The 16,772-nt window shown below is 41.5% G+C and overlaps 1 protein-coding gene across 3 annotated transcripts; it reads left to right on the forward strand.

The window, feature by feature from the left end:
- Window positions 1-501: 501 nt before the first annotated feature.
- Window positions 502-16,688, forward strand: LOC143747324 (immunoglobulin superfamily member 2-like). Of its 3 annotated transcripts, XR_013206712.1 has the most exons (11): window positions 528-797; window positions 5,470-5,838; window positions 6,117-6,533; window positions 6,686-7,087; window positions 7,368-7,751; window positions 7,899-8,273; window positions 9,472-9,855; window positions 11,945-12,328; window positions 13,047-13,228; window positions 13,805-14,913; window positions 15,131-16,163. XR_013206712.1 is itself a non-coding variant. In XM_077240059.1 (10 exons), exons 1-10 carry the CDS (start codon window positions 641-643, stop codon window positions 13,838-13,840), a joined length of 3,090 nt encoding a protein of 1,029 aa, XP_077096174.1. In that variant the 5' UTR covers window positions 502-640; the 3' UTR covers window positions 13,841-16,688. The 3 variants fall into 3 exon arrangements, 2 of the variants coding, with proteins under 2 accessions (XP_077096174.1, XP_077096165.1); XM_077240059.1 differs by having other exon boundaries at window positions 502-797; window positions 13,805-16,688; XM_077240050.1 differs by having other exon boundaries at window positions 532-797; window positions 13,047-13,242; window positions 13,805-16,688.
- The last annotated feature ends 84 nt before the right edge of the window (window positions 16,689-16,772 follow it).

Consider the following 16,772-nt stretch of genomic DNA (forward strand, 5'->3'; position numbering starts at 1 on the left):
AAGTACAGATGTTCAGTCATAAAAATAAAAATCTAGAGAACCATTTTCTGCTATAAAGAACCTTTTGTGCAATGAAACGATTTCATGTGTGTTAAATGTTCTTTGACCATTGATGCCAATAAAGAACCTTTATTTTTAAGAGTGTATAAGCAACTGCTCCACCATAGCAGTGTACAGTGAGACATTTAAGGTTATTTACAAGTCATCACTTTTACCAATAATTGGTAAAGAATAAAAAAAATTGCTATATACGAATATTTATTAATTTATAAGTCTGCCTACATTGCTTTAATGCGATACTATTTCAACACGTCATACTGTCGCGCGCAGAGTGAATCCAGCATGTGGATGTCACTTCCGAAACTTTATAGCCTGTAAAACAAGTTTTATTCAATGGATTAGCGTCGAACTCGAGCCAAGACCGCTCCCTTTACCGTCACTAAACACCTCTGATTGGCCGGTGCGTTGTAAAGATCAACAACTATGTCCGTGATTGGCTGCATTGCTCAAAGCTGTAAAAACACGTTGTACATTAGAGGATCTCCAGTTCAGAGCGCAAACACAAATACGCACGGAAGCGTTTCCCAAACCTGTTCCGCCTATACATTATTACAGAATCAGCGAACTGGGGGTTTGAGTTATGCTGCTTTCGTTGAACCGGGCCGGACCTGTGTTAGCTTGTTCTGAGGAGATGAGGGAGAAAGCGAAAGGATTGATCAGATTAGGGATGTTGGATTTTGGGTGGCGACTGTGGCACCTGCAGATGTTGATGTGTCTCACAGGACTCCTGCAGGGAGGTAAGACGGAATATCATTTCTTTATACATTAAAGATGACAAATATATAGACTGAATTGATCCTTTTATTTAAGTCCTTTTATGTTTAAAACGTCTAGAGACGCCTTTGCCCAGGTGTAGGGTAAGTGTTAAGTCTACAACAGGAATAAAGGCACACCTTAAGATGAATCTTCTTTTCTCTACTCTCATAGCGTATAATTGCGGGAAAAAGTATATGTGTGTATTGAACATTAGTGGAGCAACTTATTTTGTATGGAAATAAATCATAAAGTGGTTTGTTTTGTTTAAAATTCTTATAAATGTATGAGGTTTCAGGGAGGATCTTTTACCCCACAGACACACGGGGTGAAAGGCTCACAGTATTGATGCAAATACTTTATCTAAAGTAATATGTTTTTAATAATGTCTAAGTTATTACTTGTTCAAAACAATCACTTTTGCAAAGTTTGTACTATTTTTTCTGTTTATTTTGATAAATATATTAATTATTTTTGTTCAATAAACATACTGTCATTAAAATGTTATATAAACTATATATATATATATATAAAAACATGATTATTTTAAAAGGTAAATATTCTGAAAGCACTGGAGGAGATCCCGTTATATTTTTTTATAGATGTACAGTAGTAACAAATAAATGTGATATTTTATCATATGATATGATTAATATCATATTTTTAAATACGATGGTTTCATTATAAATATGGTGATTATCTCAAAGCTGGACACCCATCTTTGTATATGATATTTACCATCTTAATCTAACCTGTCATGTCAACAATTGGAAAAGTCAGTCAGCTGTTTATTATCATGTTAATTATTGTGTCTTTTGCCTTTTACCCAAAATACCATACTTTTACAAATTCGTCTGTTACTGAAAAACTGTTGCTTTAATTACCTTGAAAAATATTGAAAATCATTAACAAGACCTTTGTCTCAAAATATAGTAAATACTTTTTTAGCGATTATCATTTGCTACTTAAATCTACAAAATAAATAAATAAATAAATAAACATCAAATATTAGATTAAATTAGCGCAGAATCAAATTTGCGCTGCAGTTATCACAAAATAATCCCAGGTGATCAGGATCCTGATCCGAAGCTTACGCAAAGAAAAAATCCTAGCAAGCAGCTTTGAGCATAAGTTGAAAGATGAACATTTAAGGGGCAATGTACAGTCAAACCACATACTAAGCTTTTCACTAAATAAATAATTATGTGGACATGAAATATTGATTTGATTTGAAACGGCTTTAAAATCTGCATTCCATAAAACCATCCCTGCATTTCATTGTAAAACGATCATTCGGGCAACAAGGCGAACATGCGTACTTATGCCTAAAAGTTCTCTTTTTGTAAAGATTACGCATTCTAAAAAACATTGGGTGGAAAGTAACCCGGTTTGGGTTGTTTTCCAATCAACTTATAGGTCAAATATAGACAAACCCAACCGTGGGTTATTCTAATTTAGCATGTTGGGTTGTTCTCATTAAACCCACCGTATAGGTTGACGTACGCTAGTTGCTTTTTACAGTACTAGCTTGTTTGTACATCATACATGTGTTAATGTTAGGCTACCAGATATTTCCAGATTACAATTTTGTAAAATACACAGCACAGTGACCATTGTGTTTACATGATACAACCTTTATTTTGGATGATTACTGTTCAGTTGTTATTAATGTACACCTACATTTAAACTAGTTTAAAAAACATTTTAGAAATAAACATTTAACATTTAAAAGGAACATTTCAAGTGTAATCACTGGTTCTGTTATATATGGAAGCTTGTTTCCGCCACTGAATAAAAAATAAAAAGGGTAATTGCGACTTTTTTCTTGCAATTGCGCTTACATCTCTCAATTCTGACAAATGCGTGATTTAAACTCACATTTGTGTGTTATAAAGTCATAATTGTGATATATATACTCCCAATTGTGAGAAAATGTCAGAATTAGTATTAAACTTTATAACTCAGAATTGTGAGTTTAAAAAAAACAGAATTGTGAGATAAGAAGTCGCAATTATCTTTAAAAAATAAATGATTTCATGGCGGAAACAAGCTTCCATAGTTATCCCTTTTTTTACCGAAATGGTGCAGGTTTTCGGGGCAGTGAGTTGGTGAGCCTGTGCTGGCCTGATGTTCGGCGGAGCAACTGCAAACCTCAGACCGCCGTTTCTGATAGCCAAAAGATGTTGTGACTGACCCTATAACCTGTACATAAACAAAGTACAGAGTTCTGACAACATATTTTAACGTCCAAAGTGATTAGATTCAGTATAATAATAAAAAATAATCATCATGCAAAATGGCCAATGCTGACTGACACTTTTTGCTGACTGATATCTCATCCCTTTATGTTGCATTTCATAAAATAAAATAATTTATAACACAGTAAAAACCTAGATTAAATAATGTTAACATTTACAAAAATGTATTTCACCAAAGAAATTAATCGATTTGTCAGTGCTGACCACTTCTCCTGAAGTGGATACAAAAAGCCCACTCTCCAACTCAACGCCTGGGTTGTCGGGGCAGTTCAGGAAGCAGCCAGACTGGCTAAACCACCATCTGCTAGCCGCCTCACGTCACAGAAGTCAGATAAATGCAAACACAGAGACACTTTCACCTAGATATCATCAATAGGGGCTTTTGCACCGCGTAGTTATAGGAACTTAGTTATAGGAACTAGCCACCAGGTTTGTTCCCCGAGAACTAGTGGTTCCCCCAGGGCCGTTTTCCTGGTTGCATTCGCACCGCCTTAGGAACTCTGAAGTGACGCAAGACGTGATTTTGACGGCGCTGAGAATGCCACAGCCTGAGCTCACAGTGCTCACATTCTCTATCTTCATTAGTTTACGATCTTTTTAAGAGTCCTGTCTAATACGTTATTAGATAGAACTGTTATACAATAAAAGTAAACAGTATATGAAAAAGTATTAGAGGTTGATGCTCAAATTATGTTTTGCTTTGTCCCCTCAAAGATGTGTTAAATTTTCTCCTTTGCAAAAGTAGTGTTGTCAAAAGTACCGACTTCGATACCAAGTCGGTACTGAAATTTTAAAAAATGCGATGCTTTTAGCGCTGTTGAGCGGAATCGTAAACAACTCTGATTGCTCATTGTTCTCACGGGCTCATCAAATATGATGTCTGTGATTGGCTACAATGATCAGTGCTTAAAAAACATGTTGTAAATATACTTCAATGATGCTCTTCAGCAAGTGCTTACACAGATACACATGGGAGTGTTTGAAAGCATGCGTCTATTAGCGGACTGGTCCATTGATAGACGCCTGCGTGCTTGTGCTTTCAAAAGCTCCCGCTCCCGCTTACAATACAATTTCAAACACTTCCGTGTGCTCTCAATCGCTCCCATCGCTCCCGTTGATCATTGTAGCCAATCACAGACATATCCAATGAGCGCGTGAACACAATGGGCAGTCAGAGTTGTTTTCAATTCCGCTCAACAGCGTCACATTTTTCAAATTTCAGCACCGACTTGGTACCGAAGTCTGTACTTTTATTCAGGGAAGGAGGCAGGAACCGGCAAACATTGAATTACTTTAATATCCAAAATAAACAAACACAAAATGAAAATTAAAGCTCCAAGCCTAATCCTCTATCATCCTTCACTGTCATCGCTCCTCCTTTTTTGCTTCTGAAACTCCTCCGTGAGAACTCGAGACTGGTGCGGCGTGCAAGTGACACTCGTGCCACCGGCCTCGCTCCGATCTCATGGCTCTCGGCCTCGTCCTGCTGGCCTCATATCCCCATCGTCTCTGGCAGGCCACGAGATTGTGCTGTACACCACACCCCCACCCCCCTCTCAAGGCATGGCGGGATAAGGACAGACAAGGCGAGAGAAAAGGGCACGGACACATGAGGAGAGACAGAGACGAGAGAGAGGAGAGCAAAAAATATTCTTGGTCCATTTCCCAAAACACACTGCCATCCAGTCCTCCACCAACTGGGTGAACTCCTCCGCAATGCCTGACGGTGGCGCTGGATATCCCTCAGTGAACGGCCCTGGTGGACGGCAGCGGCTCCTCCGGGTTCGGGCAGTCGGCAGGAGTCCCCCGTTCCCTGCTCCTCCCCGTCATGAACTCAGCGAACGGTGGCAACTCCTCTGAGTCCCTCTCGGATGGCAGCCGCCCCTCCAGAACCCAGGCGGCCGGCAGCGAACCAAACCCCAAGTCCAAACCCCCCGGCAACTCACTCCAGCACACCACCTCGAGCGTCAGTAGGGGCAGAAATGAACTCTGTTTGCATCATTGAATTAATTTCCTGTGATCTCTGCAAAACTGCTTTGAAACAATCTGTATTGTTTAAAGCATTAAATAAATAAATGTGAATTGACTTGGCTAATGTCAGAGAGTGGAGGAGGGGTGTATTGTTACTTTCAACTGTCAGTGAGATTGACAATTTCTGGGTAAAAAAAGAAGTAAGAAAACAGGAAAACAACGGCCTTAAGCCAGCATTTGGGTAGTTTTTGGACATACTACCACTTCTTTAACAGACCGTATTGTTGCATTCATGCATCCTCTCACAGTAAACTGGCCTGTCAACCATCTCATCACATTCAATGTCACTCCACATTTCATTATTTAATGTATGCTACTTAACAAGTCTTCCTAACAATTTGCCTGTCTAATGTCCCTCTCCACACAGATCTGTGCTACGGTCAGCGTCTGGTCCAGATCCAGGAAGGTCCTCTGTATAGAGTGAAAGGATACCCCATCTCCATATCCTGTGATGTCAGTGGGTTTAAAGGCTCACCTGTGCAGGATTTTGAATTTAGGGTCAAGAAATCAAACGTGGATATAAATATAATCAGTACTAAAGAGCAAGACTTTGCCTACGCAATGTACTCCAATAGAATAAGGGAAAAAGAGATTGAGATTGAGAGGTTGTCAGGATCTTCAGTTCTCTTGAGGATCAAAACTTTGCTGGAAGGGGATGCGGGTGATATCTTCTGTCAAACCCCAAACACAGATGGCGGATATTTAGGAAGTTATGAAGCGCAATCAAAACTTAATGGTAAGATATTTCTTTATCTTGAGTATTTTGGTGATTAATCAGATGATTTGGCCATTTTGAGATTATTGACATGTCATTGGCAGATCTACAGTATATATAGAGAGATCAATCTGTTAGCATCCCAACAGAAGATGATCAGCTATAAGCTGAAGTTGTACATATATTTATTTAAATCACTATTATATCAGACATCAGTTATTCGCTAGATATTGTTATTGAAAAGCACATATTGGTCGACCTCTCGTTGTTACTAATGTTTTCAATGCAAAAATCCACAGTGATTGAGGACACCCTGAAGGCATCGTACTCTGGCTCTTCCTCTCAGAGCTTGTCTGAAGGTGATCCTCTTCAGCTTGAGTGCCAGGTCTCCAGCGAGACTTATCAGCACACCCATCTGTCGGTCAGCTGGTTTCTCCACAGTGGAGCGGATGAGAACCCCCGACCAATCATCACTCTGGACAAAGATCTGACTGTAAAGTTAGGAGCTGGATTTGAGGATCGCTACCGCGCAGGTCTTATCAGCATGGATAAGGTGGAGGACACAACCTTCAGACTGAAGATGTTGCAAGTGCAGCAGTCAGACCAGGGGAACATCTACTGCAAAGCCATTGAGTGGATCCAAGACCCAGACCGTTCCTGGACACAGATTGCCCACAAAACCAGCACAGCATGTAACGTGGAGGTCAAACAAATTGGTAAGATTTATTTTTTGTAATTTAAACCAGAGTTTCTCAACTGGTTTTGCTTCAGGACCCAGGCGTTACACTTAGTAAACCAAGAGTTATGACATTGTGTAACTGTGTAAGAGAACCTTGTACATCTCATGATTTTTCCTGTGTTTCATAAGTGGCCCCTGACGCAGGCTCGTTCAGTGTCTATATGAAGGCCTCAAAGGGGCCCCTACAGGTGGGAGATGCACTGGACATCCACTGCAGTGTGAAGGCACAGAGTCTTCCTGGTCATTTATTTTCTGTGACCTGGCTGAAGAACCAGAAGAGCGTGGCTCAGATTGGACCTTCTGGGATGCTCACCGTGTTTGACATTTATAAAGAGAGAGAGAATGCAGCGGAGATGAGAGCAGTGAAAACCAGTCGCACGGACTACTTGCTGACCATCCGTTCAGCTAGGGCTGAAGACCAGGGCCAATACCAGTGTGAAGTATGGCAGGAAGACATGAATGATGATGGCACCTTCAGAAGAATACAAAAACAACTGTCCAGTCCAGAGACTGTGAACATCACAGCCAAAGGTAAATAATGCTACAGTGTTTCTCCTCTACAGTCAAGCGGACTTTATTGTGTTGCAATTCAGTTTCTTAGGTGTTCTGGTCATTGCCAAGGTCACATCTTGTACAGTTTCTTTTTGTAAAGAACATCCAGGACATGTATCATGTAATGAGAAATATAATAATTATTTATAAAAAATATAAAGATACACAATTCAATAATTCAATTCAGATGAATAAATTAATTATATGTTATTGCATGACAAGACACTGACATTGCATGTTTATTTGCCTGTCTGGTCAGAGAGTGATCTGACGCTGGTCATGATGATGGAGGATGCTGTGACTGAGGGAGATACACTACAGGTCTCCTGCTCTGTGTCGGGATCCAAAGGTCCTTTATCAGTGACATGGCAACACAAGAAAGACTCAGGGGATTCCTTCAGTGATGTCATTAGTCTGACCCATGAGGGAGTGATGAAAGATATTGGGACAAAGTATCAGAGCAGACATGTTCAAACACTCCAATCTCCAGCTGGAAACTTCACCCTGGAGATCGGTGCATCTGCAACATCTGACAGAGGCGAATACAGGTGCATTGTGTCTGAATGGACCATACAGAGCAATGGAGAGATGACGAAAGCCAACACCCAGTCTCAGCAAAAAGCCATTTTAGTTCATTCTGTTGGTAAGACTGTTATATAATCACACATTATTCTCAGGATCAGAGAAACTGTCTAGATATGCTGACATAAATTATTTGTCATTACTTATATTTCTACTGCATGTTACTGATACCAGAGTATGAATAATCACTGCAGACATTTCTTTTCAGAATCTCAAATGACGGTGACCTTGAAAAGTCGTACAACAAATGTGCCTATAAATTCTTCAGTAGAATTACTATGTATAGTCAAAGGGCCTAAAGTGTCTCTGGCTGTACGCTGGATGTTTCAGCCACCCAATTCAACTGTACAAACGAATATTTTATCCATACGCCACACTGGAGAAATCGCCTGGGGAGCAGATCGGAGAAACTATCAGCTGTCCATTCAGACACAGCCGTCAGCCACACATTTGTTGCTCATAGTGCCACAAGCCAGCAAGCAACAAGAAGGACAGTACCATTGCCAGGTTGATGCCTATCAAAAGAATGTACAGAAAGCCATGAAGAACTCCAACCCATTGGCGGTGACTGTAAAAAAACCTGGTAAATACAGCCGTTTATTAAAAAATAATGTATTAAAGTGTACCATCGCCTATTTTCATGCCACTTTGTATTGTTACAATGTCAGTAGTATATGCAAATTAACAATGTTTACTATTTCTGAGTAAACTGAATACTCTTTCCTAATCATGTTGCGTGGGCCAACAAATTCCTGTTTAATTGACAGCAAATGTCCACCGGATGAAGCAAAATGCAGTTTCTTTCAGTTTTTCCCCCTCCGTTTGGCCTAAAACACTTTGTTCATAGTCATGAACACAATTACACAAATAAGTACTGAGTAATATTAATTAACAACATATAGCCTACTTACTATGATTTAGGTCAAATAAAGTGTTGCCACCAACCTCAATAGCAGCAAATGCAAATCTAGCAAAAATGTATGTGTCAGATGTGGGTGTTGGGAATGCGCATGACAAAGGAGTAAGAGAAAAAACATACTTTATTACAATACACAAACTAAAACTTAGGAGATAGCTGTAGAATAGAAAACACAACCACGTTATCTTAGATGAGACCAAACGAAGAACTGAGGAAACTAGGGGCTTGAATACACAGAGAGAGTAAACAAGGTAAAAACGGAACTGGTGTTAAATTATTAAGAACCTAAGAAACTAACTAGGGAACTAAGGCAAACATAATTATTTTGTTTATAAACATAAACAAAATAATGGCGCATTGTATAATTTATATACTTCCATTTGTATTATTTGTATTTACTTTTATTTTTACTATTTATTATTATTTGTAAATAGAAATACACCAATACAGTAGAAAATAGCAATACTGAATTGAGTAGGTATGTCCGAATTTTTCACTGTTATTAACTATGGACACCAGGTCTATCAAACCATGACTCAGGCAGCACAAACACTAATGGGCATGCCAACATATATAATTAAGAGTCTACTGCAAAGCAGAATTAAGTCAACTAAATGAAATGCGTTTAAAAATAGATGCATGTACATTAAAAGACATAACATTTGTAACTGTGTTTTCCCAGAGCTCTTCCTTGAACACTTTCCTTTATTCATTTAGAGCATATTCCTATTTTCTCTTTGCACACGCTGTGCAAAATATTGCCTACTGTTTTTATAAAGCATTGAGATAACTGTAGATTCAGCAGTTGGTTGAATATCTTTTTTTTTCTCTCTTCTCCTCACTTTGTAATGTTTTCCAACAGTCAGCCGGATGAGCCTGTCTAAACTCAAGTCTCGCCTGGAAACCACTGTCAACACTGATGCTAAGATCGAATGCTCAGTTCTGACGACAACCACAGATACTTCTCGTTTCACGATAACATGGATGATTGGGTCCCAGATGCTCTTAACTATGGATCTAGATGCTGTTGTCAAGTTTGGCCCCGCAGCTGGACTAGAGATGGACCAGAGAATCCGCATGGAAGTAAGACAGAAACAGACCTTCCAGTTGACTGTCCATCAGGTCAGAACATCTGACAGTGGACAGTATCGTTGTGAGGTGGAAGAGTGGCTTCAGGATCCTCTTGGGGACTGGTACTCCCTAAGGAAAATGTCTGGTTCCACAGAGCTTGTTGTCAAAGAGAAAGGTAAAACACAACACATTTACTTCATTGCAATTGCCTTTTCACTGAACTTGTATGGAACATTCAGTGGGACATAAGCATATTGTACAAAATATAAGTTAGTTAAGTTAAGTTAGAACATAAGTTCATATGAATTAGCGACCAATACACCAAAACATAAAATAATTAGGAATTGCTAAAGTGAGTTGGATTCAGGACAGTCGTTACCACGTAGGCATTTTTAACTTCATGTCACCAAAAATTGCAGAAATTAAAACATCATAGAAGAGATTTATTTAAATCATTACATGTATGGATTTATGCAAATTATGTATTTTTGAATAAATTAAGAAATTCGGTTTCACTTTATTTTGGTGGTCCCTTTAACACATTCTGTTGTCTATAAGTAACATTGCAACTTCATGTCTACTAACTAGGGCTGGGGCGGTATGGATTTTTTCTAACCGCGGTTGAAAAGCAAGATTCCCGCGGTATGGCGGTAAACCGCTTTAAATAGCCAGCCCCCAAAAACAGACTTTCGCGCACGCACCAGAAGTCGTTTTTGCTAGACAGACTTTGTTAAATATTGTCACCTACAACCAAAAAAAAAAAACGAGCACAATTTGAAATAGTCAAATTTTCATCAAGCAGTAATTGGGCATGAACCAATCACTGAATAGATTTCCTTATTTAAGAATATTCTCAGATACATTCGCATTGAATTCATTTTCAGGAGAATACATTATGATGTTCACATTGGAAATGAAAGAACACCTATTGCAACATGTCTTAATTACAAATATTATACTCCATATTTATGTTTACATAATATAGTGTTATTTTTTATTTAATCTATGTCGATTATATGAAGAGTGAACAGCATGAGTAAGATAGGATCATAAGATGGGTCAGACACGATTTTGACCACTTTATTAAGTTTTGTTTTGTAGAAAGCCTTTCTTTAAATTAAATTTCGTTTTGTATAAATTGTACCTTAATTTTAATCACTGTTTCATTAACTAAATGCCTGGAATTAAGAAATAAGAAGCAAGACATATAATCAGGAGGACGTGGAAGCGCGGGTGCGATCTCTTGCGCGTGAACTGGAGCTCGTCTCAAATGAACCGAAACTCGGCGAAGGCTGGGCCTAAATGTCTACTTTTAAACAAAATTCAAAACGAAATGATAACATTTTAGTCTACAGTAGCCTAGTCAGGTAAGGTCAGGTTTGCCGATGTGCGTTACAGGCTATTTACTTATTCATATTTATCCCTGGGCGCCGATCGGAGACGGAGTTCACTGCTGATATTCTGGGGATACAACATAGCCAATATATTAGGGACTTTAGCCTTTAAATATCTTTGCTGCATTGGATCAGTGTTCTTTCTAGAACAGCCAAGAGCTTTCTAGCCTCACGACAGCAGCACCTCGCATTGCTCATAGACCTTAAAACAGTCAGCGCCGCGGATGCGGTTTCGAAAATTGATCAAAAAACGTTGGTGCGGGTGGATGGTGGACAGATGAGTTTTGTGATGCGGTTGCGAATGAAATAATAATAGCCTATCCGCGCATCTCTAATACGAATGGAATGTTATTATGCGTCATGGAACATTGCGCTCCTCAACTCGTGAAAGGTCGGATTTGCTCCATCTTTTGATGATAAGTTTTGTTTAGAAAACCTTGAATCCATGTAAGCCACTATATCATTAGACATAATTCATGTCATTAGAATCAATGAATCCATGTCATTATACACAACGTGCACACATGTGGTAATGCGGTAACCGTCCCAGCCCTACTACTAACTCTCATTAGAGTATTAGTAGAGTATTAGTAGACTGGTAGGGCTATGGTTAGAATAAGTTGACATGTAGTTGCAAAGTTACTTATAGTCAGTAGAGTGTGTGTTGGAGGACCATCACAATAAAGAGTTTGCCGATATGAAGCAGATAGTCCACTAATACTCTAATGAGAGTTAGTTGACATGTAGTTGCAAAGTTACTTATAGTTAACAGAATGTTCAAAAGGGACCATCAAAATAAAGTGTTACCAGAAATTCAGACAAAAAATAATTATTTTTTTTTAACTTTGATGTTGTGTTTGATTTAAACAGAAAGTAAACTGCATGTTAAGAAGGAGAACCGAATGCTCAACATCACCGATCATCAGGCTGGGTTCACCGTTGACTGTGACATTGACTCTCAGTCCAGTGATAAGTCTACCTTTGAGGTCACCTGGTTCAAGGTTCAGGAGGAAGGACCAGTCGCTATATTCACTGCCAGGCGGGATGGTACCTTACACAGTGCAATCGGCGATAAACAACTGGTGTTTGGACGACCACTTGCCACACACTACAAACTGACTGTGCAGCAGATCCAGCCCACTGATGTGGGGCAATACTACTGTCGGGTAGAGGAGTGGCTTCCAACTGCTGACAACTGGAGGAAATTCGTTTCAGATAAATCTGGAGAGCTCTCTGTCCATGTCCACACTGAAGGTAACTATCTACAAATAACATGTCTATTTAACAATACTAAATAAAAATACAAAATACAAAACTAAACAAATTGAGCCACTTTGATAATTTCCACTAGGATTGAGTCACTAAATTAGCCTGTTCACATCCCTTCAACCACATCCCTTGACCATGTTTTAACCAAGTTGGACATGTTCCTGGAACAACATCCCAATCAACCAATATGATTTTAGGTTTAAGGGTGATGTTAGGATCAGGCTTGTACACCATTTACATCAACATTTAATCTTCCTCTAATTTTAAGGGTAGGTTATAGTTAGATTAAATACATCCATATTGTGCTTCTAAAGGGCATACTGCACCAGTAAAACAGCCGTTATAATATAATATAATATTTGTAATTATAATTTAAGGGGGAAAAAAGCATAACTGCAACTGAATATAAGGGAACTTTTAAATGGCCATCATTGTGAAAACAGACTGTTTGGTCACATAATATCTGTAAAATCAAACCAAACCGTGACCCCATTGCAAACCCAAATATGTAAAAAGTGGAAATATTGGGTGACTTGGTGGTGTTCTGTTTGTCTAAAGGAATGGGCTTCTCTTGTTGTATTCAAAAGAAAAGAAGAAAAAAACACTTACAGCACATACAACCATAAATCAAATGTATATACAAAACAGCAAATATTTGTCTTTTCCAAAAAACAACAATCTAACATTTGATTTGTTTTTTTAGGTGATCCTGAAAAATCGATAGACTGGTTAATAACAACACTGGGAATCACTATTCCTCTGATTTGTTTTCTTGTATTGGTTATAATATTGTTGTTGACAAGGAAGCACAAGAGGAATTCTGATCATAAGAAAAAGAAAGCCGGTCTGTGGGCTGAAAACCACCCCCTTAACGCTGTGTCAAAGGTGACTTCTGCCAGGTGACCTGTGTACCACAGTTACAGTATAAATCATACAGCCCTGTGACACACAAAGTACTGTTTCTGTCACAATCTGTGTTTCCTATTTCTTTCTCATGGACTTTTAATTTGTAGATCATTGTTTCCTTTTTCCTTTGTTCCCATTACGTCACGATAACTCATTGGTTCATTGATTACACACACCTTTTCCTCATTAGTTCTCAGTGTATTTAATGCCTTCAGTTCTGTCACCCTTTGTCTGATGTTGTCTGTGTTGCGTTCCCTTCCTGTTTTGGATTAGTTGTTTTTGAATTACTCTTTAGTTTTGTTAAATAAAGTATGCTGCATTTTAGATCCACTTCACATCACTTCATTTTCATACTCCGCCCAGCCGTGACAGAACACCAGGCTGACGAAAGGATTTATTATTATATTTATTATTTATTATAAAATGGATCTTGAACCAGTGCAGATCCTCCTCTCACAGGGGTATCGCTTCCTCTAGGATCACACAGAGCGCTTTATAGGTCAGTTCCATCTCGTTAGCTCCAATGACAGCAGCCTCTTTGTGTTTTTTTGGCAGGACTTAACGGCCAAACAATGGCTTTCCTGCATGTAGATCCTCGAGGGACATTTATCGAGTATGTGGACTGGGTACTTCGTGAATGTGGATCCCCCAATACTTTCGATGAGTGGGAGGATCTTATCCCATCGCACCGACAGTTCACCCCATCCACACTTCTGAGATTGTCCAACCCTTCATTGAGCCAACACCCACCACCGCAGACCCAGAGCTGAAGCCCACCACGGACCCAGTGCCAGAGCCAATGCCCGCAGTGGAGCCTGTTATCCGTCCCAGGAACAAAGCCTACCTTCCAGTCTGACCAGGTATGTGAGCTGGTTTATACATCCATGTCAGTGGGAGTACTAGTGGAGCTGGATGATGAGGCCGTTCCTGCTCTTCTGGTTCCGCAAAATCCAAGTTTAATTCATTGTCACTGGTTCCACCCACCCTCCCATTCCACTCCCACCGGCTCTGCCTCAGTCCTCACTCCCACCGGCTTTACCTCTGTCCTCAATCCAACCGGCTCTGCCTCTGTCCTCACTCCAACCAGCTCTGTCTCGGTCCTCACTCCCACCGGCTCTGTCTCGGTCCTCACTCCCACCGGCTCTGCCTCGGTCCTCACTCCCAGCGGCTCTGTCTCGGTCCTCACTCCAACCGGCTCTGTCTTAGTCCTCACTCCAACCGGCTCTGCCTCTGTCCTCACTCCAACCGGCTCTGCCTCGGTCCTCACTCCCACCGGCTCTGCCTCGGTCCTCAATCCAACCGGCTCTGCCTCGGTCCTCACTCCCACCGGCTCTGCCTCGGTCCTCACTCCCACCGGCTCTGTCTCGGTCCTCACTCCCACCGGCTCTGCCTCGGTCCCCACTCCCACCGGCTCTGCCTCAGTCCTCACTCCCACCGGCTCTGTCTTAGTCCTCACTCCCACCGGCTCTGCCTCGGTCCTCACTCCCACCGGCTCTGCCTCGGTCCTCACTCCCACCGGCTCTGTCTCGGTCCTCACTCCCACCGGCTCTGCCTCGGTCCCCACTCCCACTGGCTCTGCCTCAGTCCTCACTCCCACCGGCTCTGTCTTAGTCCTCACTCCCACCGGCTCTGCCTCAGTCCTCACTCCCACCGGCTTTACCTCTGTCCTCAATCCAACCGGCTCTGCCTCGGTCCTCACTCCCACCGGCTCTGCCTCGGTCCTCACTCCCACCGGCTCTGTCTCGGTCCTCACTCCCACCGGCTCTGCCTCGGTCCCCACTCCCACCGGCTCTGCCTCAGTCCTCACTCCCACCGGCTCTGTCTTAGTCCTCACTCCCACCGGCTCTGTCTCTGTCCTCACTCCAACCGGCTCTGTCTTAGTCCTCACTCCCACCGGCTCTGCCTCGGTCCTCACTTCCACCGGCTCTGCCTCGGTCCTCACTCCCACCGGCTCTGTCTCGGTCCTCACTCCCACCGGCTCTGCCTCGGTCCCCACTCCCACTGGCTCTGCCTCAGTCCTCACTCCCACCGGCTCTGTCTTAGTCCTCACTCCCACCGGCTCTGTCTCGGTCCTCACTCCAACCGGCTCTGTCTTAGTCCTCACTCCCACCGGCTCTGCCTCAGTCCTCACTCCAACCGGCTCTGCCTCGATCCTCACTCCCACCGGCTCTGCCTCGGTCCTCACTCCCACCGGCTCTGCCTCGGTCCTCACTCCAACCGGCTCTGCCTCGGTCCTCACTCCAACCGGCTCTGCCTCTGTCCTCACTCCCACCGGCTCTGCCTCGGTCCTCACTCCAACCGGCTCTGTCTCTGTCCTCACTCCAACCGGCTCTGCCTCGGTTCTCACTCCAACCGGCTCTGCCTCGGCCCTCACTCCCACCGGCTCTGCCTCGGTCCTCACTCCCACCGGCTCAGCCTCGGTCCTCACTCCAACCGGCTCTGGCTCGGTCCTCACTCCCACCGGCTCTGCCTCGGTCCTCACTCCAACCGGCTCTGGCTCGGTCCTCACTCCAACCGGTTCTGGCTCGGTCCTCACTCCCACCGGCTCTGTCTTAGTCCTTCCTCACTCCCACCGGCTCTGTCTCAGTCCTTTGGCCCCCTGGCTCCACCTCGGCCTTGTTCAAGACTCACTTTTAAATAACACATTTCAAATCAGCAATAACATTTTAAATTAACTGTCCCATAAATGTTGTTTCTTGTGTTCAAATAGTGTTAAAAACGCTTATATTTCAAGCTGGACAAGCCAATGTGCATGTGCAGTTCTAATTACACGACTCAGGTGACTGACTGTTTCTATAGCACATAGATAAAAGGATAGAAACAAGACGCTCAGAGAGAGACTTACAGTCTTTACAATGGCATGCACTCTATGAATGTATCGAGCACATGTAATATTCAAAACTTAAAAAAAAAACTTTATAGGGTTTTTGTCAACTGAAAGTATTTTGTAAAAGATGTTTTGTCAACAGTTGTTAAACATTCAACAGTCAAAAGTTAAATATGGTGCTACCCTGACTACCCTGGCCTTTGTAATGTCATAATTGCCTGTTCATAATTCGAGAAATTCTCCTATAATGCAAATATATCAGATTGTCACTGAAATAGGGCCTAGACCTTTATCCGTATCACTATGGAAACTTTCCTTTGTATTTGCACACCATGTAAATACATTTGCAATCCAACTTTGGCTGTGTAATGCTCTTGCTGTTTTCCTGTTTATGAATGTTTCGCTCATGTAATGTAACGTAACAAAAGAAGCAACAGATCTTTTCTTCCATATTGTGATGCACATTTAAGTGAAGCGAATTATCAAAATGGAAATAAAATTTAGGGTGTGGACTTGTTTCTGTCCATCAGCGGTTGATTGACAAGTTTGCATTTGATTGTAAGAAAAGAGGGCGTTTAAACAGATTAAATGTTTGGAAAAATTCGACATACATAACCAGTGTGTCTGTCATTTTTACTGGAAGATCCAGTTATCCATTTATCTAAATGGTACAAGATTATCCTACTCAAATCTATG

The sequence above is a fragment of the Siphateles boraxobius genome, unplaced genomic scaffold (assembly GCF_051911475.1).
Source record: "Siphateles boraxobius isolate OS27281-9 unplaced genomic scaffold, OSU_SipBor_1 100, whole genome shotgun sequence".
Classification (NCBI taxonomy): Eukaryota; Metazoa; Chordata; class Actinopteri; order Cypriniformes; family Leuciscidae; genus Siphateles; species Siphateles boraxobius.